General features: G+C 36.3%; 5 protein-coding genes across 5 annotated transcripts in view; 2 read left to right on the forward strand and 3 right to left on the reverse strand.

The window, feature by feature from the left end:
• Nucleotides 1-7443: 7443 nt before the first annotated feature.
• On the reverse strand, nucleotides 7444-10553 carry LOC137924096 (ataxin-7-like protein 1). Its single transcript, XM_068767417.1, has one exon. The coding sequence runs from the start codon at nucleotides 10067-10069 to the stop codon at nucleotides 7997-7999; it is 2073 nt and encodes a 690-aa protein (XP_068623518.1). The 5' UTR covers nucleotides 10070-10553; the 3' UTR covers nucleotides 7444-7996.
• Nucleotides 10554-11638: 1085 nt separating this feature from the next.
• On the forward strand, nucleotides 11639-12468 carry LOC137924290 (mitochondrial inner membrane protease subunit 2). The gene has a single exon (XM_068767674.1). It carries the CDS (start codon nucleotides 11763-11765, stop codon nucleotides 12255-12257), a length of 495 nt encoding a protein of 164 aa, XP_068623775.1. The 5' UTR covers nucleotides 11639-11762; the 3' UTR covers nucleotides 12258-12468.
• A 2673-nt stretch (nucleotides 12469-15141) lies between these two features.
• Nucleotides 15142-15927, reverse strand: Tcs1 (Threonyl-carbamoyl synthesis 1). The gene has a single exon (XM_068767547.1). It carries the CDS (start codon nucleotides 15925-15927, stop codon nucleotides 15184-15186), a length of 744 nt encoding a protein of 247 aa, XP_068623648.1. The 3' UTR covers nucleotides 15142-15183.
• Nucleotides 15928-15954: 27 nt separating this feature from the next.
• Nucleotides 15955-16998, reverse strand: Polr3K (RNA polymerase III subunit K). The gene is made up of 2 exons (XM_068767548.1): nucleotides 16753-16998; nucleotides 15955-16140 (listed from the first exon to the last, which is right to left on the reverse strand). The coding sequence occupies exons 1-2, from the start codon at nucleotides 16891-16893 to the stop codon at nucleotides 15955-15957; spliced, it is 327 nt and encodes a 108-aa protein (XP_068623649.1). The 5' UTR covers nucleotides 16894-16998.
• Nucleotides 16999-17574: 576 nt separating this feature from the next.
• The window catches only part of LOC137924241 (ceramide synthase 5-like), a 38274-nt gene continuing 31024 nt past the window's right edge, over nucleotides 17575-24824 (forward strand). The window contains exons 1-2 of the mRNA XM_068767620.1: nucleotides 17575-17927; nucleotides 23363-23483. Of these exons, the coding sequence (XP_068623721.1) occupies nucleotides 17749-17927; nucleotides 23363-23483 (300 nt within the window). The 5' untranslated portion in view covers nucleotides 17575-17748. The remainder of the gene's footprint in view (nucleotides 17928-23362; nucleotides 23484-24824) is intronic.

Genomic DNA, 24824 nt, shown 5'->3' on the forward strand with positions numbered 1-24824 from the left:
CTTATTATTTTTATTACAATCGAACGTTTTTTATTTAATATTTATTTAATGTTTTACGGGTGGGTTTACGTGGGGGCGGCTTGACCTTTAGTGCAGGGTGTAATGCACACGGGCGCCGCGACGCTCCCTAAGACAGTTAATCCTTAACACGTTCACTGCGGCTTGAGGTCGATTCAGCCTCATGGTAGACTTTGCACTGGTGCGGCGCGTAAAACTCGTGTTTTCTCTCTAGTGCGGCGGCTGTTTACACTCAACCGTATGAGGTATGACAAAGACAAATATAGCTTTCTTTATGTCTGCGAAGCATTGACTCAATATTTAAAAAAAATGATTGAAACATGAGGCAGAAAAGGCCTCAACCGCACTACTAGGAAGTTCAGCTTGAAGCTGATTCGACCTCAGCCGCACCAGCTGAAAATTCTTTTAAATTGGGCCCGCAGTGAACGTGTTATTAGTCTAGAGTTTCAATTTTGATACCAATCTTTTAAACCGAATGTTCACATTACTATTAGTTTTTTTATAGGTTGGCTGTACGTATTTTACTGTTGTATAATATTCTTTCCAACGAAATTAAAAAAAAAATCTATTTTTCCCTTCATCTAGACCCTCAAGGAAACACAGTAATATTTAAAAAAAATCACTTTCGTAATTCAGGCTATTAAGGGTTAAGAGCATCGTCTTGGAATCTATCGCGGTTCGCCGCTTAGTTTCGCAACAGAGATGTGCTACAGACATAAAAACAATGAATGTTATTCTGTCGTCATAAGAAGAAAGGCCGTAACTAATACCATACTGTAAGCTATACCTACTTATAAAATAGCTTGTTGGAATATGAAAAAAACCTTGTTCCAACGGCCTTTTCTATGCCTGTAGCACATATCTGTTGCGAAACTAAGCGGCGAACCGTGATAGTTCATGTTTCGTCTTGTGTTTTTAGTTTTAAGGACTCTCTCTCTTCTCCGCGATTTCCACAGCATGTCTATCACAATTTCTAATGGAATCAGGCGTTACCTTGCGCAAGTCCATTCCAAGTAAGAAAAGGACCAATATTTAGCCACTTCCGCACGTGCAGTGGTAGTCGTACAACAAAGTGCACCGCCCGCCAGCTCAACACGTATTTCACCCCTCCACGAGGCATCTTCAGGAGTTATGTTACACCGATTAGTGCATTTCACTCTGTGTTTGGCACGTGTTGAGTGATTTAACGGTGGCAGTTGTGGAATTGGCATTGTTTGCCGCATACGCATTTATCAGCGGGCTGGCGGGCGGTGCACTTTGTTGCACGACTACCATTGCATGTGCGGAAGTGGTTTAATATTGGTTCTTTTCTTAATCAAAATTTCTTCTTACACTAATTTTTTTGGTCTACTTTGTATTTCACTTGATTTATCATTTATTTTTACATTTTACTTTTGTTCCTCTAATTTATTTTTGGTATATTCTGTTACATTATTACATTCTAGCTTAGCACTTAACTTGAAAGTCTTCAAGTTAGAGAATAAGTTTCTATGCAAGCATGTAGCGTCGTAGACCTCGTCATCGCTTGACATGAAGCAAGACAGAGGTCAAATACTTTACCTAGAGTTGATAAGAAAAAGACGGAGATATACTTTCTTACTAAAAACATTGTTAAACATAAATAAACAATTATTTATTATTATAACAGACACTCCTGGGCTGTATAACAGTGTTCATCATGCGGCAGTAGCGATATCACGTCACACACGTGCGTGTATTGCACGGACGAGACTCAAGATGCGATCGCAAGGTACATCGATGTGACGAATACGGCAACCGCACAGACACGCGCGCACAACCTGATGGTAATATTGCATAGGGGTGAGGAAGTGGTAGAACAAACCGTAATGTTAATATTTTAACTGGACATTGTAAAGGCGTGTAGGTTGGCAAAAAGTTCAACCCTTTACCCTGGGTTCCCAAGAATAGGTTTTCCCTTCTGTCGTAAGAGGCGCATAAAAGTGCATTTGGTTCCCGTGGGGTCTTCATCTTCCACTCAATGCGAAACCGAGAACGGCAGCAACGTGAAGTGGTCTCATGTAGCTGCTGTACAGTGAGGATGCCAAGGGAGCCAGAGCTTACTCCTAGGATGTGTATTGGCACATTACTGAGGGACAGCTGCAAGTTCCATAGAAGATCCGATGGCCCCTCCAAAAGAGTCAAAAGATGACCACCAATGGGGTTTTAGTGGGCAATAATCCCACATAACTCTATTCTTACCCAGAGGGTAGGGTGCCTTGTGTCAGATGGACTCAAGATTGAAGATATATAACAAAAGCAAAGCCTAGCAAAAATATGAGTGCAATTTATTTTTCAGAAATATTAAATATAATAGCAAAAAAAATAAAGGAATGGACGCTAATGTCTGTGGAATATAGATAATACTTTTAAAAAATGTGTTAGGTATTATTATTGAGTTTTTGTAACACAATTAAAAAGTTTTTTTTAAGCATTAGAAATCTCACGTAATAACACAAAATCTAACCAAATAATTGAAATAGATAAAACGTATTTATATATATATATATATATCCTTTTAGTATGACAGTACAACCTGGGGATGACAATTTGAAGTGGGAATGAGGAAGTGGTCGCAAGTACATTGTACATTGTTACGGCGTCGTGAAAAACAAACAAAACACTGTGGGATTCTTTTTAGGACCGATAAGTCTTCGAGGTAATGACAACATGAAGTCCAAAGTACAAGTGTAGTACGAGGAAGATGATAGCGAAGAGTGATCTTCATAAGACCTGTAGGTCTTGGAGGGAATAACAACATGAAGCCCGAAGTTGCAATGTGTATAATAATCAAGCTTAGCCCATATTTATATCAATATAAAATTATGAAAACAATGTTCAACCAATGGATATCGTCAGCCAATCACAGGTCTAGAAGTATTGTACGAGTAGAGCGCCCTCTATCGCCCGATGTATATAAACTATATAACTATTATATTTCTCTGGAATTCCCCTTTTCATGCGTCGCTGAAAGTTACGCAATGTATAACAGCTTTTATGATACTAATGATTTAAGTCAGGAAATAGACTTAGTAAAATATATTTTGCCGTGCCTACCTGATCGCTAAGTTACATAATTAACTATGTTATCACCAAACTGTAACCTCCTTGCAGGGAGAACGATAAAAAAAATAACCCGCCTGTAAAGCGTGGTGACTGTAATATATTCTCCATAGATTTAAAGGAGGCCCGTGCTTTTCAGTGGGCATCCATGCTAAAACAACGGTTCGAGTGACATGAGTTATCTCTAATTGAAAAAGAACATGTAGCATTCACTCACCGTATTTCTAACCAGTACGGCTACAATACTTTAATGCTAAATCTTTCTTGGGCAAATTTAAAATTCGAACGTCGATTTGAATCGGACGCCATCAGTAATGAGGTCGCTGCTGTTACGGTAGCGTTGTGTAAACTGTAAATACTTCCTATACATATGCAAATACACTTAATACACTGTAATTACGTAGAAATATAATTATTTATATACATCGGGCGATAGAGGGCGATCTACAATACTTCTAGACGCATGATTGGCTGACGATTTTAATTGGTTTAACGTTGCTTTCATAGTTTTTAATCTGTATAAATATGGACTAAGCTTGATGATTACACACATTTCATCTTCGGGCTTCGTGTTGTTATTCCCTCCAAGACCTACAGGTCCTATAAAGAATCCCACAAAGCCTTCATCGATCACTCTTCGCTATCATCTTCCTCGTCAACATATTTTACCAAAAAATCAACGATTGATAAGTCTGTCTTTCTTTACTTGAGTTGGTACAGATTAAATTATCGATTAATTTTACTTATAGTTATTATGGAATATTAATATAAAAACCTATATATGCCCACATTTCATTAGACTGTCCACTGCAAGGAATAGCTCTCCCCCAAGATCGCCAAGATGACTGGCCTTTAGCTGCCTGCATTCAGCGGCTTCCTGCGATCTTAATAATGTCGTCGGTCCAACTAGTGGGAGGCATTCCCACGCCACCTCCGCCAGCCCTAACATCCTTTGGTTGCACGAGCGATATTCCATCCCACTGACACTTTATATTTGGAACTTTATATTTTTTATTTCCACGTCCAATTCTTAAGTCACTATGGCGGATGCTTCAATGAAAATATAGCTTCAAGAAGTTTCACACAATCGCCCACTTTAACTCACGTCGAGGGATGAGTTTCTTCGTGTGATCGACGTTTTGCAAGCGGAAATACGATGGATAATTTTGAAAAGTTCACGGTCACTCCGTTCCGTGAGATCTGTTCCGATGAGGCTAATAAAGCCTTCAAGACTCGCAGCAATAACTTCATCCGAGACGGTAGAAGTGAAGGAATAGAGCAAAACCATCTTGTTTCATATGCCACTTGTCTTCAGGAACGCCGCCACAACGTGCTTTAGGAATAGAGAAGGTGGAAGAAGAGATGATCTCTACCCTAATTGAAATAAAAGACAATTAGGTGAAGTAAACCATATGGCAATTGCATAAGTAATGAATGCTTATATTGGTCACTAATATGGTATATACTTGGGTGAATTATGTCATCCCATAGACGCCCTGTAAGGCAAAGGCCTCCCCCAAAAATGTCTATGGGAGAAACGCCATAATCGCCAAGCTTGGCATGCTAGTTGTCAATCGCAGTTTTGTATTATGCTACGTTGAGGTCGCTGCTGTTCATCCTCTGGAAACTTATTTGTGAACTGTGTCAATCACATATATGTTATTAACGCACATAGTGTGAATTATATAAGATTACATCCCGAACATCGAACCCGCGATCTACAATCGCAAGTCTCAGACTTCAATCCCACAATCACTTAGTGCAATAAATTGTCTGTCAACAAGTCGATTATGTTTACACCGATCTGGACCCTGGGTTAGATAAAAATCAGGTTAAAGTGGCCGCTATATACGTAGCCCGACTTTAAGAACCTTTAAAAATAATAATAATATCTTTAACAGCAAAGCAATTTAGTAAAATACAAGAATCTATAATAGTATTCCATATGAAACAGCCTCAGTTCACTTCAATTATCTTTCATTTCAGTTAAAACAGAGTACCTAAATATACTTTGAAGGTTCCATTACTATTTCAAATCAGATGCAGTGGGCAAAATGTTATAACCTTAACAAATAAGAGATAAATATTATCAAATGGTTTTTAAAGGAATCGATAGAGGGGGTTACTGTTGAGGTAATTCAAATTTGATATGTACGATGTTGTTACCGAGAAAACTGGTTTGTCGGAACCAAATTCCAGTCTATTTTGTCGGAAGTACAACACCCGATGTTCTAGAAGAATATATACCTGTATCAAAACGACCAGGCAAGTCAATCTTCGAGAAAGAGATCACTTGCCGATTTCAACTCGAATGAGTTTGGAAACTACCAAAAATCTTTCCGTACAAAATACCTCAATGCCTGGAGACTAAGTCTTTGACCTGTGTTGCCAGTGATGACATGTGGTCGGTTTAAAGTTGAACATTTATATAGTTCTAATAAATACAATTCTAAATTCAAAATATATTTAAATATAAAGTTGAAACATGTAATTACGGCAGATTTTGATTTGAATGTATGGAATTTTTCTCAAGACTACAAGCAATCATTATAAATGATCCTAAAAGTATAAAAAAGTTGGTAATTCTCTATGGTCGGTAGATTTTATTTATACATACCTACACAGAAGTATCATAATTTAGTTACAGTACCAGGCGATAAATATTGCACATCGACCTTTGGAAAGAGACAATTGACTCATTTCGGCTACGTAGAGCACTATCTCTGTCCCACACTACCTATGTGACGTTATGACAGTCGTATTACGTGCGACAGAGATAACGCTCTACGAAGGCTAAATTAGCAAATTGTCTCTTTCCAAAAGATGTGCAATATTTATCGCCGGGTATTGTATATAACATACTGACGGTCATTCTATAGGAAATATCTTTCCCAAATATACTTACGCCTCAGACCAAATATAACCTCCCTTAAGATAAGGATAGAAAATGTAAGAATAAAATAAAGATTAGAAATAAAATTGTACCTAGCCACCTAAGAGTAAAAAAGATGAGGAAAGAAGGCGATGAAAGCAAGGAATGAAAAAAACAAAAAAAAATTGCAAGATATTGCGAAGGATAAAAGAAATTGAGAAGAATGAAAGTGAGTGTAGAATAAAGATAAAACCATGGAAAAAATTATTTGTAAATAAAGTCCCTATCCCAAACAAAATAGGGGTAAGAGAGGCTCCCAATAGCGGAATTCACAAAAAAAATATATAACCTCCCAAAAAATAAACCTTTAAAACCAGTATTTTCCAACTTTTTTATGCCATGCCTTATTTTAGCCTCCCTGAAATTCCTACACCCCCCTATGTATCATAGATTATTTTTATATTAAATCAAATGGGTTAAACTCATGCCCACTTTCGAATTGTCCCCTTATGGGATGTTGGCCCTGTGTTAGGAAACACCATATTAGGCAATTAAATCTAATATTTGGCTAGTAGGTTTATTAAAATCTAGATTTAATTCAAATAAGTTCCTTTCGAACACTATATCACTCCTAGATTGTAGCAATGGAAACCAAATACCTGAAGGTCCGAACACTTTTCAATTAGATATCATACACTTTCAAAACATCAGCACCTGTATCTTCATATAAGATAAATTGTTGTTCTATCTGGTGTAAGAGTAAAAGATAGAAGAAAAATATATATGCAAGACTGATATATATATTGTAAGACTGTCTAAATTTACACTATATAGGGTGATTGATTACAGGTTTAAAATATATAAAGGGGTGTATGTATGTATAGCTCATTTCTTGACAAAAAGATTTAAGATTTTACACCTATTTTCTAAAATATGATAAATTAATTTATTTTTTGTTTTGGAATGCAACAGGCCAATTACACTATCAGTACAAAGTCTACAGGAACAGATAATAAACAATAATTAATTTTAATAGGTAGTAATTCAAATTTGGAACACACTTTATTACGATATTGTCTATGTTATGATTTTTGGATATGAAACCATTGATTTTTGGATATGATATATCATATAAGTTGCATGGCCCTTTAGTTTTTACACTTATAACCAAACACCCTGTATAGTTAAAGAAATTAGTGTCAGTATTGTGTTTGTAAGTGGTGTTAAATAATTGTTATATCTCTATATTAACATTTTAAATAAATAATATATGAATGTCTTAAAGGTTGCCAGTAAAAATATATAAAATGTATACATGTGTATGTTATATGTAAATATATGTATGTCAGTATAAAAGCACTAAATATATGTATTGGTTTGGTATTAAATATACTTAAAGGTTTGCATATTGAAATATTTATATTGATATATTTTACATTTAATATTGATTTGGAAAACTTAATTTGTGACATTGTATCTTTAAAAATATGGTAACAAAGTGAATATATATATGATCACAGTTTCCAACACGCCCTTAGTTGCAGTGAAATAAATTAAAACAATCAGATTGAGTTATTGAGGTATATCTGCCTTTATTTTCAAAGGAGGCGATTTACTATTATGGATAGACTTAACGCATACTATTTATATTTTTACATGGAAATTCTCATCACATTAAAGATTAAACCTAGGCCTTTTCGAAGTATTCAACTCTGTTTCAACAGCATTCAACATTTACATCTCATCAAAAAAATACAACCATTCTGCGTTATGAATTCCCTCATCGCTCGCGGAGTTGAGGCAGCTGTTGCTTTTTTTTAAAAAATTCTTATAAATAATATACAAAATAATACAAACATTAGTTTGCGCCTCCGCAAACACGTGAGATTTGACATCACCACAGCTTTGACCTCCATCGGGGAAAATTCGTGTTCATTTTACATTTACAATGCGATTTGATTTTTTTACACAAAAATAAATATACAAATATATGACTACACAACCGGTGATTGCTTATTCGGCAGTTTAACATTTTTCGTCCGCAAGGAGTGGGTCGAGTGAGAAGCCCAGGTCCAGCACGGCAGGTGAAGGTCTCTTAGCACTCTTTATCGAGCTGGACCTGGGCCTCCTCTCAGCATGAGCCAAGTGCCCATTGAGCGTATGCCTCACGTCCCCTCCGAACAAGTCACTCAACGTCTGCTGCACATCTTTAGCTCCGCTAGTAGCACTACACGTCACTATCAATTTACGCACTTCAGGTTTGTTCGTTTTATTTGTATTGTTCAAGTGCATAGTCTTTGAGAGCGCGAGGGAGTTCTGGTAGTAGTAGTTGCTGGTGGAGCTGGATTTGCTTGTCCGGCTTAGTGAGGATTTGATGTTGCTCCGGACTGTGGCAAACCGTTTGCCCAGTGTGACGGCGCCGCCCGCGTGGGACGCGTTAAAGGTGCATATGGCGAGTGGGCGTGGGCACGACGAGTACCAGCACACGTCGCCTGGCACCAGCGGAAGAGGCTCCCGCTCGTCTGCGCGTGCGGGTTGCAGGAGCGGCGCGGTGGGCGCAGGCTCCGCGGGCGACGCTATACTCAGTATGGGCACGTCAGCAGGGAGCTCCGCGTCGTCAGGCAGCAGGAACGGCCCTGGCGGCAACGGCTGACTGAGCAGCGACGTGATGCCTGACGTGTCAGGCAGGAGGGAACTGGGGTCTTCCACGCTGAGGAGGCTTGCGTAGATGTCATTAACCTGCTGCTCCGCGGTGAGCCCGTTGAAGGCGCCAAGGTCCAGGTTCGTATCTAGCAACGGAGGCAGGTTAAGCGGCGCGGCCGGGGCCACCGGCGGCTGATGCGTGGCAGGAGTGGACGCGGCGGCACTGGCGTCTCTTGACGCCCGATGCTCCGCTAAGAGAGTGTCAAAGGGCTTCGATCTGCCCTCCACTGTCCTCCGCAACGACAGTGCGTGCGCCTTGCAGGTCAGGGACCTGGTGCAGGGCTTCGGGTTTTCGGCGGTTACCACGCCGCAGTGCTTATTCGGATCGTATTCTCTCAGATTAAACTTAGTTTTGCTTGTCTTGGAGCGCGCTTGCGACTTAGTCGACGGTGTGCCCGGCGCCACCGGTTTTAAAGCTTGAGCATTGAGTACATTGGTATCTATCACAGATGATAGCATTGGAGAAGTGTTAGTGGCAAATTGTAAACTAGTTAAATCTGTATCGGCTATTGTATAAAGGGAGTTAGCATCTACGGATGTATATAAGTCTTGAGACTGCACAGGGTCGGTGGTCTGGGGGAAGTTGATCTCCTGCATGTTGCCTATGTCTCGGATTATGTTCTTCCAGTCGGCGGCATTCGTTATGTCATCTGCGCTCTGGATGCCCTCAGAGTTCATTATAGCAAAGATGTCATCCGTAATGTTCTCACCAAGAGGCAACTCCTCAGTGTCCTGTATGCTGACGACAGGTAACTCTCCACTCTCCACGCTCACTTGTACTTCAGCCGTGACCGCCGCCGACGTGCTCGGCTCCTCGAGGTACTGCATTTCCGGCTGCGGTAGCACTATCCTGGACAGAGGGGCGGTAGCATTGTGTGCGGGGGATGTCTCCATCTTTACTGGGAGGAAGTCGGCTGGAAGGGGAGGAGGCGGGAGGTCCTTTTTGTGCCTGCTCCGACCGGGGCCCGACTTGAGCTTAACTGTGGGCGCAGGAGGCGGAGGCGGCAAGATAGGGTCGCAGGTCCCGTGCGATTCCTGTAAGTGTCTGTAAGCCGCACTGCACTTCACTACCACTCCGCACATGTGGCACACGGCCGCGTTCAGGTTGTCCATCTGCGGGAACAAGCCGTGCAGGCTCATGCTGGTGTGCTTAAGGCGATTGAGGCCGGCGCGGCGGCGGCGGGGCTGCCCGCGCTCCGCCTGCTTGTAGGGCTGCGCGTCGTGCCCGCGCCGCGCGCCGCCCTTGGTCTCCGCCGCAACCGGCGCCGCGAACGCCACATCGTCGTCGCGGCGCGGGGACAGGTGCCCTATCTCACTGATCCATAAGTCCCAAGGCTTCTCGTTGCACTTCACGGGACTGACCAACTTCGCCGCGAACGGGAACTCGCCGGACATATTTCGGTGTCGAAAGCCGTCACGATCGAGGAATCCGGCTCGCGCGTCCTCACGAGCCACCGGCCATGGCGAACGTCTCGTTTCCTTGATAGGTTATTATCCCATATCTGCTTTTGCGACGGAGCTCCGCGGCCGTGGCGTCGGGATCACATCGTACCGCACTTCCTCACTTCATTATTTACACGAGGCCGCACGGAGCGAGTTGTGATTGACTTAGCTTTTATATTTACTCGGACAGATGATCTAGCTCACTGACAGCTGATTATGCAGGTTGTAAGTTTTTCTTCACCACGGGACACTTCCATCTGTCGACAATCCTTTCTACATTGTTTTTCGAGTAGAAACGAAGCGAAAGTTGTGTTTGTTGACTCAATTTTATGTTATATTGTACTCGCTACACATAAAAAATGTCTAAAATTTCTGTTTGGTTGGTGGTGGTTGTGATTTACTACAGAAAGCATCAACACTTTTTTGAGTATTTGTAATAAAGCACAGACCGAATCCGAATTTCTATAGTCTATGGCCATTCATTGGGAAGTTTGAGTGACGTGACAAGCCGCGATCTCTGACACTAGACCTTGTGCATTAATTAAATACTTGATTGACGATAGAAAAATATACGAAATTTTATCTTTTTATTATGCTACATTTTAACTATAAGCTGATTAATTATAATCAATGAATACCAAGATATTTCAATTAATAAATTTTACATTTATATTTTTAGAGAGCGATAGCAAAAAATGTCGTTTCGATAATTTTAATTAAAATTAATAAAATTATTAACTGCAATTTCTAATTGTTTTTATTATTATGTGAAAAAAATACTGTAAAATTTAGTGCATGAATTTATAATTATATTACATCATAATTTTTTTATTGTTTGTAAATTTCAAATAAAGTTTCTATAAATTTACTTCGATGTTGTTGAATTTTTTGCAATATTAAATTAATTATTGTTTTATTTATTTAATTCATTTCAAAAGCAATATATTTTTCCAATACGCAAAAATACCGTATACGCTTGCTAATTAATATCATGTGGTTTTTTTATAATTCGCTTCTGGCAATTATCAATGTTTATCTGATTGTAATAATATCAATTTTATAACATATAAGTTTCATTACAGATATTTGAAATACAAAACATTACAAAGACCACATGTTTCTTCTTGTAATGTCTTTGAAATTGAATATATATTTTACAATAATAAGTATACGTAATGCTCATTCACTATTATCATATAAATACGCCTTTGAGTGCTAGTTCTCTAGAAAAACTTTTGTCCAAAAAATCTGCATATAATGAAAATTGTAACTTTATAATTAGTTTTTTTGTAATTCGTAAAATTTCTTACAATAAAGGATAACATCTTTACATAAAGTGATTTTAGTAAATCAAATGATCGAATTAAATATTTCCATTATATGTTTTATGAATTATTTAAATAGAATAGAAAACTCGTTTAAGAAAAAGCACAAGCTTTCTGAATTTATTAATCAATGAAATGTCTCAGATGACATTGTCATTGTCAGAATAACCGCAAAATTTTGCTAAAATGTCACCTATCCACAAAGACTTCGAACAAAAGTAAAAAGTATGTCTGAAAGAAAAAAGTGAATATAAAACTAGTACATGCATCGTCGAGCATGCAGTTGAAGTTTGAGGATTTAAAATTATAAAGTCAATTTAATGTCGTTCAGAAGCATTTGCAGGTCGATACTGTTTGGAATTCCCATAGGCATAACGTTTTTGGATACTGTAGGCTATGTTGCTAAAGTCGAAGGTATTTCCATGCAACCGGCTTTAAATCCTGTGGCTGAAGACTCGGATTTCGTATTCCTATCCCGATGGGCCGTTAGAGACTACGATATCAAACGCGGGGACGTGATTTCGTTGGCCTCGCCGAAAAATCCCAACCAGAAGATAATCAAACGTGTTGTGGCGCTACAAGGAGATGTCGTTAGTACAATGGGTTACAAGAGTCAGTATGTCAAGATCCCTGAAGGTCACTGCTGGATAGAAGGTGATCATACAGGGTACACATTAGATAGTAACACATTTGGACCTGTCTCATTAGGATTGATAAGTGCCAAAGCCCTGTACATCGTTTGGCCGCCGGAGCGATGGCAGAGATTAGAAACTAAGTTGCCTGAAAGTAGAAAACCGCTTAGCATAGGACTTTAAATCTCAGTTTTCTTTCATTAGTCAATGTACACCTATAAATAAGGATTATTATAAATGTCTCGACAGGTGAAAAACCTTGCTTTGTCTGGTAGCTAAGGAAGCTTATTTATTTAATTTATATAGCTTTTGAAATAGTTGATAATAATAATTGTATATCTAAAATTAAATTTTTAGTCACTACAAATGCTTTGAGTGTATTTCTATAATTCTTTTTATTTACTAAACCTACTTGATGTATGTGAAATGTGTTGACATGCTTCTAAAACTAACCTGGCATCATCTGTCCATTAATATATTTTAGGATTCATGATTTTCAATCTAATGTAGCTTTTAAAACAATAAGCAGCATCAAACATAACTACATATATCTCTTTTTATTCCTAGCTATACGTGAACAAAAATTTTTGGTGCATATTGTTAGCGGAGTATAGGTTTTTGACCCTCGAGGTGGACAGATATCTTTAAAAGGTCATCAAAAGATACCGGAAGCTTCCAATGGATCTTGTAAGTCTATATAACTGGCTTAGGCAAGCAGTAAATATCCTGTGGTTAAAATGATTATTTGGAACTTTGTATAAACAGGTCTAATGCTAGGAAAACCTTTATTATCATTTTAGGACATAATTCGGTAATTATTTGTTAATTAGTGATAATAATCAGAAATTGTTATCTTCATACTGAATTATAAATGTCCTCTTGGCCAGTTTTGTGCTGCTCACTTCCAGTGACCCTTCCAGTGGTGAGCCTATCCATGCCCCATCTACCAGCTTGTGACCATCAATTGCATCAGCATTGTCCTCCCCTCATTGCTACTTTGGACAAGCAATTCTTCGAGCTGTCAGTGATTTTGCTTTTTTGATTACATATATTATTATTTTTGGTTTATTATGCAATCAGTGCATAGTCTAAATCATAATATATTAGGTTTTAAAATTTATTAAATTGTTTATGACTAGGTAAACAATTTTATATTTGTGAGGTTATCCGAGTCAAGTTTAAAAGATTATCTATATCAGAGTTGCCCAAACTTTTTTGTGTCGTCGTAGACCCCTTGCCATATTTTTCCGTGTTGGGTAGACCCCCTACTTACCTGATATTGATTTCCTATAAATTTCTAACTGTAGTGAAGTTTAGTGTATGTTCAAAATGTATTGCGACCACAAAGCGAATACCAACATCCTACAACTTACACAATTTTATAAACATATCTAATAAATTTTTCACTTCATAGGTAATTTTATAAATAATGTAAATGTTTTGATATTAAAAGATGGTATGATGTAAGTAAATAGGTACTATCAGTGTATGTGTTGAGATCACTATTGTGGACCCCCAATTTTTTTTTCGCTGACGTAGAACCCCTTGCAGGTTGTCATAGACCCCTAGAGGTCAATATAGACCACTTTGGGAATCACTGATCTATATAAAGCGACATATACTTTTAATGTTAGTATGTTTTGTAAAAGCTTTGAGATTAATATTGATATACCAAATATGCTTCATGTATATTAATTCTTAATTTAAAAAAAAAAAACAACAGTTGAGTAGGTGACATTAATGTTAGTGAAATACATGAGAAGAATATATGTGACAACCTAGACAGCGTAAGAATGGTGTTAGAGAAAACATGTATTGTTTTATAGGTACCAATTTTGGTCGTAAATATAAATATATTGTATCTACCTTCAGGTCGTATGAGAACTGGTCATTCCGGTGATCTTTGAAAACCTATGCCTAGTCATTGACTTCTTTAGACTGATATGAAAAATCCATCACCAGTAAGATAAACTTCAAATACAACAAAGATTTCTTCTGAGTTGCTTTCGAAACATTTTAAATTCCATGCAATAAATATCTCATCCACAAAGCAGAATTACTCCTATATATACTTAATAGTATTGTAGGATTCTTTCTAGGGCCAGTAGGTCTTGTAGGTTCTGACAATAGGAAGTCTAAAGTACAAGTGTATATTAATTGCATTTGATTGACTGGGGGGGCGATGTGAGTGTATATTGAATAAGCTTAGGCCATATTTAAACCAGTTCTTAAAAGTATGAAAATAATAATCAACAATAAAACCATCAGCCAATCACAAGGTGAGAAGTATTGTAGAGCGCTCTCTTTCGCTCCACGTAAATATAGAGCGCTCTGGCGTGGGAATCCGCTGTTCAATTCGCCGCTTACAATGACATATTGTAGCTCCTATAGTACATAGCAGTAATTTTCTACCTCTTATGTCCTATTTTCCACCTTAGCCCTTCTAAAATTCCAACACCTCCGAAAACGTTTTTTATATTTAAGTGAAATGATTTAACTCTTCACCCCCCATTAGAAAACACTGGTATATAGCATTTCATTTGGAATGTCGAAAATTGTAACTAATTTATAAATTTATCAAAACATGGTAAGAAGCATAAGACCAATCTTTATGATGGTCTTTGGGGAGGCCTACACCTTGGCGAGAATCGGTTGCGATGATGGTTTTATGATATTGTCAATTAAGGAATAATTATAGTGATTACATGTGTTCACGGATCCTTCCGCTCTGTGGATTCAGCTCCGATAAAGCTGTAAAAGCATTATGGCTAAAAGCATTACCATCAACAGAGAATAAGTAACAGAACCTGAAAAAAAGGTAAGGAATAATATTGATATCCCCTTATATTGGCTTTTGATAATATAAATTATACAGACCCTTGTAGGTTTTAAAAGTGACATTCTGAGAAAAGCTCACAACAAACACAATGTTTTTCGGTAATCTCTTTTACAAATATATTTCCAGTAATAAGAGAAATCTATTCCCCACATTTATTATCAAATGGTTGTTGTAAAAGGTTTATTTGGCTGAATTTTATATAAACTCCATGCAAATGAAATGCAAAAATATGAACTCATAATTTTATTTAAAGCAAATGTTTACATAAAATCATTCGACAATACTGTTCAAATCATGACTTTTAAGAATTGTTATAATTTTCTCATATGACACCCCTTTCCTTATTATTCTATAGGAGCCTATATTTGACAAGTCCACAATGGTAGAACCAGTTCGGTTCTGATCCAAACCCTCACTCAACACTCCACCATCAAACACCGCACCTAAGTGACAGTATAAATGTTCAAACTCCTTTACGGACAATGTTGACGGTTCACTGCTAAAGTTCGCACTGGTCAATGCAATTGGTTGATTAAATATTTTAGTTAATTTATTTATGAATAGATAATCCGGTATTCTTATACCAATTTTCGATGTTGTTGGGTTTAAATAAGGATTACTAAAATGTTTTGTCTCCTCTAAGACCACTGTTACTGGTCCAGGGAGTAAAGCATGTAGCAAATCATCACTTAAGTGTTCTGCTTCACCCCATTTACGTATATCATCTATATATGTCACACATATAGCCACAGGTTTAGCTGAATCTCGTCCTTTTATAGCATACAATTTTTTAATGGCTTCAGGACAGTGAGCGCTACAAGCTAACCCATATACTGTATCTGTTGGTACCGCAATCACCTCTCCATCTTCTAAGTACTGTGCAGCTTTCACAAAAGCCTCTTTGTCAGTACATTTGATTACCTCTGCCATTTTATCTTTCTTCATTTTGGTTGAAACTGTTTTATATCTTACTAAATATCTAATGACATTACCTAGGTTTTTAAGCAAAACCATGCTATTGTACTCTATTTAAGGTAACTATTAATCGCGCCAATTATGGGCGCACTCGTGGTTGCAGCAACGGTAAAAGGTAGTCATAGGCTCATCAGCTGAACGTGTTTGCAGCTGCATGAAGTATGCTCTGCCGTGGCCACATTTAGGACAAACTGCATCTGTAGAATCGACGTTTTCCCATGCGGCAGCACCGCCCATAATATAATCAAGCTCCTGAAAAATAAGATGAATGATTTTTTATAATTGAAATAAGTAAATTTGGTCTTTAGCAACAATAGAATATTTCCACTGCCGAGACTTCTATCAGAGAGGAATGGCAAAGAATAGTACTTGAGTTAAAGTTCCTTGGCTGTTCACTAATAAACATTTGAAAAAAATTGTGACTGCTTTTAAAAACTTTAAAATAAAATATCGCCATCCTATCCTGGATAGACACATATTTATTATATTTCTGGCAAAAACACCATTTTCTTCTCAATTTTTTATACCATAAATAAGCAGAGATTTTTACAGCGTTCAACTGTCTTTGTAAAATTTTCTGCCACTGCTATATTATTTTAATAAACTGAATATTGCGATCTCTGACATTAAGTAATATAGTACCGGGAGAAAATTGATTATTTTATCCTTATTATCCGTAGTTCAAGTTATTAAAAAAACGAATAAAAACATTCTTCCGTAAAACCATTACAATTTTAGTTAAAAAGAGTAAAATTCAAGAGTGTATTTTAGTCCGTGACAAATTCAATAAAACGATTTATGACAGATGTAACATGTAATGAGAGTGCTGAGAAATGACGCAATATGTTGAAATATTTACTTTACCTTTAATTTAGGAAATGTTCGGGAGGAGACTTTCTTTCTAATATTATATACATAAGGGCACGTGTTACATGCGTAACGTAAGCCGGCCTCCGGTCGCTCTTCCACCATAAGTATGTTCGCGCACGTTGGGCAAAATAACATTATCTTATCATCTACATATATTCATAAGACCTAATTTATTTTACATACCGATTTACTATGTTAACAAATAGAAAAAAAATATTTTTACGATGTTTCAGAACAATATGTCAGTGTCAAAATGACAAAATATTTACATGAAATTGACAAAAGTTTTCAGACTCTAATAACTATTGCCAATTAAATTTTGAGATTAATTTAATAACTAAATATTAATATTTTATGTGTTTCAATCCTAATTATTCTCTTATCTGGATAAGTACAATCTTACAAAATATCAAATTCTTCAAATACCTTCAAATATGGATATACCCAGGAATTATTTTTTGTTAAAATATTTAGTAATATGAATAATATTATAATATTAAGTAATTTTAAATCGTAAACTATATAAAATATAAATTTATTTTAAATTATGTAAGTAATAATTTATATCACATAGTTTTTGCAACTGACATGAATATAATCTGAGGCAAAAAGTAAATAATAATTTATTATTAACTCTCTGCATTAACTATATAAAATGTGTTGAAATTCAAATATTTGTTTCCATTTATATAGTTGGAATATATTTTGTGGTAATTTGAAACATCGATAAATCGATTCTATCGATAGTTATAATCGGATATTACAATCGCATGAAAAACATTAAGTTTACACATATAAACACTGGTCAAGTAGAGCTGTAACGATACTGTAATGTGAAATCTCTCGGCACGAGTTTGACATTTCAATACTGTAACGTTCGACTGGTTTCATTAATGAAGCGATATAATAATTATTTTTCACATTACGGACGCGATATATAGTGAAAATTGTGCGTGAACATAACAGTGTGTATAAAAAAAATATTAGACAATGTTGCGTTATTTGTTAGATAAATTTTGGGACGAAGATATTTGGCTGCCGCCGAACACCACTTGGAAGGATCTGGCTCCAGGTCCTGATAAGCCCGTGGTGTTGAACGACCACACACATCTACTGTATCCCTTGCCGTTGGCATTTGTACTTATTACTTTACGGCTGTTATTAGAAAAGTGAGTACTACACTTCACTGATTATCCCTAGTTAATTGTGTCAGTGTGCCGATATTTCGCTTTATTTCATGTTCAGTGACTCAGTACGCTTTATCAAAGAGATCCACTGATAAGATCACGTATGTTTCCCATGTTAATATCTAATTTGTAATTTATTATAAGATTGAAATTATAAATTTGAGAATGCGCGCCATATTCGCTTTCGTAATTTCGAATTTTTTTTTAGTATCTTATCGCTGTCATCAATGTCCTTATTTAGTAACATAAATTCCTAATATTTTTATTTAATCACTGTAATTTAAATAAATTAAAAATTATATTATTTTATAAAACAATTTTTTTTTAATGTGAAATGTTATTATATTTATTATATAATTAATTTCATATCTGTATATAAGTATTAATTTTCTTTGTTCGATAAATTTAATGCATTTAAAATATTACGACGTTATTGTTATTTACAACATATTTATTTGAGCACTGATCTATCAATATTAATTAATATGAATATTAAAACTGTGAAAAATTGTGAAAATTATAAAAAAACATAATATAATTTATTGCTCAACTGAATTATTGTAGATCTGAAACTGAAATTTAATTCTAAATTTGAAAACGCAATTTTTCATTTATATCCTTAAATATTATACTTTATTTAATTAAAAGATAATTGTTTGTTCTATTAAGTATCCTGTACTTTAGTAATTTTTTTTTAGTTTTGAATATATTGTAATAGGATTATGACTATACTATATGGATTTAGACTCTTTCAATTAGACTCTTCAAAAGCCCTTCAGTCTTTATATGAAAAGAATATTACTAATTGTTAATATTAATACCTATTTCTTCATAAGTTGTAGCTATAAAGCATATAATAAATCTTGTTGGCAATATAATTATTTTTAAGGGTATTTGCATTGACTAGGATTGACTGTACCTACCTCTTCTGGTAGATTGAAGAGTTCTTTTGAACCAATGTCCTTAGGATATGTCTGGGTAAAAGGAATATCGTTGTTATGTTATTGACACACTAAGTGCATGTTCTTTTCAACCGATGGATGCCCACTGCAAGGCCCAAAGATGGACATAATGACCAGTCTTGAGCTCTCAGCATCCAGCAACTTGGCGCAACCTTAACTATGTTGTTGGTCCACCTAGTGGCATGCCTGCCCACGCTGCACACACAGTTGGTCATGAACTTTGATGTGGATTTCTACAACCCATTTATAGTACAGTAGTGATACCTTGAAACATGCTTGATCACTATTACACGTATAAAAAATAAATAAAAGAAGCAGTCATTAAAAACTTAAATAAAGAGGAGCACTCTTTATTTATTACTTATAAATAATTTATTGTTTATGGAAATTAATATGCATTGAAAATATAGACAAAAATTTTTTGAAATAAAATCTAATGCATCTCAACATAGGAAAATTGTCACCAATATGCCATTGAGTATGAATATAACATGATCATAAATTCTGAATCCAGTTCAATGTAGCCAACTTTGAAATTTAAGAACATAAAATCTATTGATTCATCTAGTCTAGTCACATCCTTAATCCTACTTGCATCATTTTGCTCATCACCAAGTGTCATGATCTCCTAGACATAGATTGACCTTCAGTCTTCATTATGCTACACCTTCATCTTTAATGTTAATTTAACAATTGATATAAAATTTTACTCTGAAAAAATGCCTGAATTTGCTTCTATCATGGATTTCCTTATATGATTACATGTGATGACTTTTAAGCATCTGTTTTCTGGCATTTTGAGTGTCTTGAAGCTGTCTTATGATGAAAATAAAACTCGGATTCAGAATTTTAATTCTTATCTGTTTTACTATGATTTGAATAATGATAGTACAGTGGTTAATTACTGTGGAATAGTGTTGTTAGTCATAGTTTCGATTCTCAAAAAATTATGTAGGGTAGAGCTAATTTAGACAAGATTTACTAATGTCACAGAAATAGTCTCCCACTCAGAGCCCTATTGGTAAGCTCACAGTTGCTCAACAAGCCATGAAGGCTTTCATTGTGATTTCTTTATAAGATCTATGGTCAGGAATGAGAAGATCTATAGACATAAAAGAAACTAAGCCAGTTGGCAAGTTGATTTGGTAGAATGCAGGCCATCGAGTGCGCCAAACAGATGGCTATTGGAGTTTAAAGTTCTGGAGCGAAGACCACAGAATGGCAATCACAGTATATGACCCATAAAGTGATCAAATTACCTTGTCAAAGTAGTAGGAAGACGCTGGATGTAGGCAGCTTCCAATCGATCCTATTAAAAATCTTGAGTGGTTTATGCCCAGCTGTGGTCATCTTACGGTTAGGAAGGTAATCTTGACAGTGTTTACTCTACCCAGGTTCAAGTAATCTGACTTAATAACTAGTCGAATAATTTCAATTCCTTAATATAATGAGTCGGATACGTTAATTATTGCTGCTACTTACAAAATAATACCTGATAGGACATTTAGAACAAAAACAAATTGCGGCCAGGCAAGACCACTGACATAGTTAGATCAATCTGGTGAAATAGTAGTATGAAGCAACTCGAGCCAAGGATCCTCCGGGAGCCCATGGGCTTCGCTACCCTAAAGAGTTTTCAATCAAGGCGTCTATGCCATGCCGCCTGGAATCAGCGGAATATGCAAATGCATTGGACAGCAGTAAGAGTCCAGTTATAAACTCGGGAAGTCCCTGGAGAAAGGCAGCGAAAGATAGGTCATCGTGAAGATATTTGGGAGAGGCCTTGCAGTTTCTCTGAATACTCTCTCTGAGAACAGATATGGAAGGCTGTTTTTTGTATTAATAAGATCATTTGTTCATCTTGATGGTCGTCTTTCACGCTTGTCGCTGCAGTAGTTCATGTTAAGATTACAATACACCGTGTAGTGGGACGTCCATAGCTGGACAAAGCTTGCATCTTGTCTTCCCGCGACCTAAAAGTCATCTATCTACCTTCATGACGTCATTCGCTGAGCTTAACGGTCTGTGGTGTACATTTTTAGAAATCTTGAAGCCTCTACGGCCTTTAATTTTGCATGAACGTTGTCTGCCCACTGTCACTTCAAAGAAAGATAAATCAACTTATTCTCGAAAATTCTAGAAAAATCTCGAACAAAGTCATTGGATTGTTGAGCGATTGTGAGGTGACCATACTTAATTTATTGATTGCAAAATGGATTCAAAAACATTTTATTTCGTATTTTTATACATAATATATAATAGACAAAATTTATTATTGTAATATTTTTGTTATTGTAAGAAATGATAGTGCAGACGTAACATAAAGCACGTCCGCACGCTGTCACGATCAGTGCGCGACTGTCGTAGTAGGGTTGCGCGTACGCTACAAAAATAATTGAATTCAAATTAGGGGGACCGGCATTGATTTTGGAAATGGTTGTTGATAAGGTGAATATATTATTGTTTTAGAAATAAAAACTTGTTAAAGATGTAGTCGTGCGAATTTAACTTAACATTAAAGGCGGGAGTCGTAGTACTGCGATTTATCTCAGAGTTCTCCAAACTTTTTTGTGTCGTAGACCCCTTGCCATGTTTTTCCGTGTTGGGTAGACCCCCTACTTACCTAATATTGATCTCCTGTAAATTTCTAACTGTATTTATAGAGTGACGAATTGAACAAGTCAGTGCAAGGTAGCGAAGCTCTGAGACTGCGCCTCTCAGGTTTTTACAAGTTCAAAATGTATTGCGATCACAAAGCGAATACCAATATCCTATAAAATTGTGTAAATTTTATAAACATATATAATATTTTTTTTATTTATAAAAGTACCAATACTTTTATAAATAATGTAAATGTTTTGATATTATAAGATAGTATGATGTAAGTAAATAGGTACTATCAGTGTATGTGTTGAGATCCACTATCGTGGACCCCCATTTTCATTTCATGGACCGCCAAATTTTTTTTCGCTGACGTAGACCCCTTGCAGGTTGTCATAGACCCCTAGGGGTCGATATAGACCACTTTGGGAATCACTGATTTATCTCATAAATAGGTTCATCGAACTCAGCACGACAAACTCCACGATTTAAAACTGATCCCCCTTGACGTTTTTCGCTAGACATTAAAAGGCACAACTGTATTCGGATAGATAATAAAGGCAAAAAGCTATATATCCAACGCACTGCGTAGTGTGCAGCACATAAAAAAAATTGACTTGCTTTAAACCTCTTCACGAGTGTTAACAATATTGTCACGATCGTAAAATTTATTAGATTATTCATTTTTTGTTATTAGTGTTTAGTTCATTTTTAATAGTTCTTGTGTTATGGATTTAAGGATAAATTTTTTATGATTAAACAAAATCGCCCGCTCTAGGACGAAAGAAAGGCGGTGCGGTGGTCGCGTTACCTAGCATACTTTTGTCAAGATCCCCCCGCCTTTAATGTGTTAAAAAAGCGACATTACTCTCCGGTACCCCTAACACATTAAAATTAGACTTTTATAAAGCTAATATATATATATAACTAGCTGATCCCGCAAACGTTGTTTTCCAAAAAAAAAATTAATTAACAAGTAAAAAATAAGGGTTTATCGTAGAGGGGTAGAAATTTAGGGTTGTGTGTATTTTTGTTTGCTGTATCGTAAAGAAATAAAAACAAAAAAAAAATCGTCAAAAAATTAAAAAAAATTTTTAAGGGTGAACAATCCTTATCACTTAGGGGTATGGAAAATAGATAGTAGCCAATTCTCAGACCTACTGAATACGCATATAAAATTTGGTAAAAATCGGTCGAGCCGTTTTAGAGGAGTTCAAGTTTGAACACCGTGACACGAGAATTTTAAATATTAGATTGAGTTTAATAGTTCAAGGAACGGTAGCATAGCGATAGAGGACTAAGACTTGAGATCGCGGGTTCTATTCCGAGGATACACCCACATATTCACACTTCATTATGTAGGATTGCCATTCCTCGCAAAGAAGTTTCCAGATGATGGACAGCAGCATTCTCCTGCTAAACGTGGTGGTTATGATATATACCCCCATATCTTTGGGGTAGACATGTGCCTTGCAGTGGGATTCTTTACGCTGAAATGACTTTGAAATTATTTTTCTTACTATACTTGTGAATCCATACATTCACGTTATTACAAATATTTTTGGACATCCTGTATATCATGGATGCACAGACCGCGGCCCGCCGGTCGAATACTGGTGGCCCGCCGACAGCAAAAATAATACTCTCGTACATTCGAAAAATATTGAATTCTATTCCAGAATAAAACCAAAAAAATTTAATTACCTATACTTCTGGCGGCCGGCCCGCCATCAGTTCATGATTTGCCCGAGTGGCCCCTAGTCTTAATAAGTCTGTGCAACCATGCTGTATATCGTATTTTAATCAATGATGAAGAAAAAATTAATGTTTAGTTATAATTTCGTATTGTTTTAGATACTGGTTCGCGCCATTCGGAAAGTCATTAGGTATTAAGAATACGAGACCAAAGAAAGCACCAAGTAACCCAAAACTGGAGGCAGCTTACCACGCATCCTCAAAAATTAGACATAAGCAGGTATGTAACTATGATATCAATCAGTCGATGTGTGCTAAAGCCTGTGTGTGTTATATTTGTGTGTACAATGCCAGTGTGTGTGTGTGTGTAAATAGATTTGATGTTCCGCTGCCACAAGTAAAACTGCCATTATTAATTATTAGGTTCAAATGTTACATAGTTAGTTGATAGATAAGTTAGTAACTGAATCATAATCGATAAATGTCTTAAACAAGTGTTTAAAAATCTGTAGATATAATTGTAGGGTAGTTTTAAAAAAATTGAGTTCAGTATAATATTTGTTTTATCTGTAATATATATAATCTATGTCAAATGACGTCTGGTTAGTCAAATTTGGAATTTATTTTGTAGTATCGCATAATTATAATAATGAGGGTATTCTGAAAATTGCAATTTTCAAACTACCTACAATATTTTTTTCGTCGTGTTTTAGTTTGTCCGCTTCTCTGAAATAAGTCGTAGAGTTTTGATAGGTTTATAAGATTAATAGATACGTAAGAACAGTAACTAGGATATATTAAATTTATAAGTTACCAAAGATTATCGAATCAAATTCACATTTTATGTATATGTAAGTGAGGAGACAGATGGTAGGGGATGGTATTACAGTGCAGTGTTACAAGGTCTAAGCGACGGAATTATATGTATATGTTTTTGATAAGGTAGATACCGAGTTTAGATATTCATATTAAAGTTCAAGGTCACCCAAAGAGCAATGTAGAGTGCTATGTTTGGGGTTTCGATGCAACATTTTTTTTTGTTTTATGGCCCCCGCTATTGGAAGCCTCTCGTACCCCTAATTTGTTGGGATTAGGGTCTTTGTTTATAAATAAGTTTTTCAAAATTATATCTTTATTCTTCACTCTCCTTCATTCTTCTCAATTTCTTTTATTCTTACCTTTTTTCCTTCACAATATCTTTCATTTTGTTCTTTCATTCCTTCTTGCTTTCATCGTCTTCCTTCCAACATCTTATTACTCTTAGGTGGCTAGGTCGATGCGAGATTGAATGATAAATGAGATCCGCAGAAGAACCAAGATCAACGAAGTAGGATTGTTCGTTTGAAGTGGGGGAATATTGCTGAAATAGATATCAGACGTGGTCTATAGATTGAGCGAAATAGATGTCAGTCGTGGTTTATAGATTGAGCGAAATAGATGTCAGACGTGGTCAATAGGTTAGACGTGGTACCATTGAATGTCTATCTGGAAGCAAGCAGGGGCTAAAACTATCAGATAAGTACAACAATATGAACATTAGGAGAAAAAAAAAAACAATATCATAGATGGAAACGAGTGACTATTCAATAGGTAATTGTCAGGACACGTCTACAGGATGAGC

Source organism: Battus philenor, unplaced genomic scaffold (genome assembly GCF_028537555.1).
Source record: "Battus philenor isolate CCGP_79_NKW_IND1 unplaced genomic scaffold, ilBatPhil1.0.hap1 SCAF_23, whole genome shotgun sequence".
Lineage (NCBI taxonomy): Eukaryota > Metazoa > Arthropoda > Insecta > Lepidoptera > Papilionidae > Battus > Battus philenor.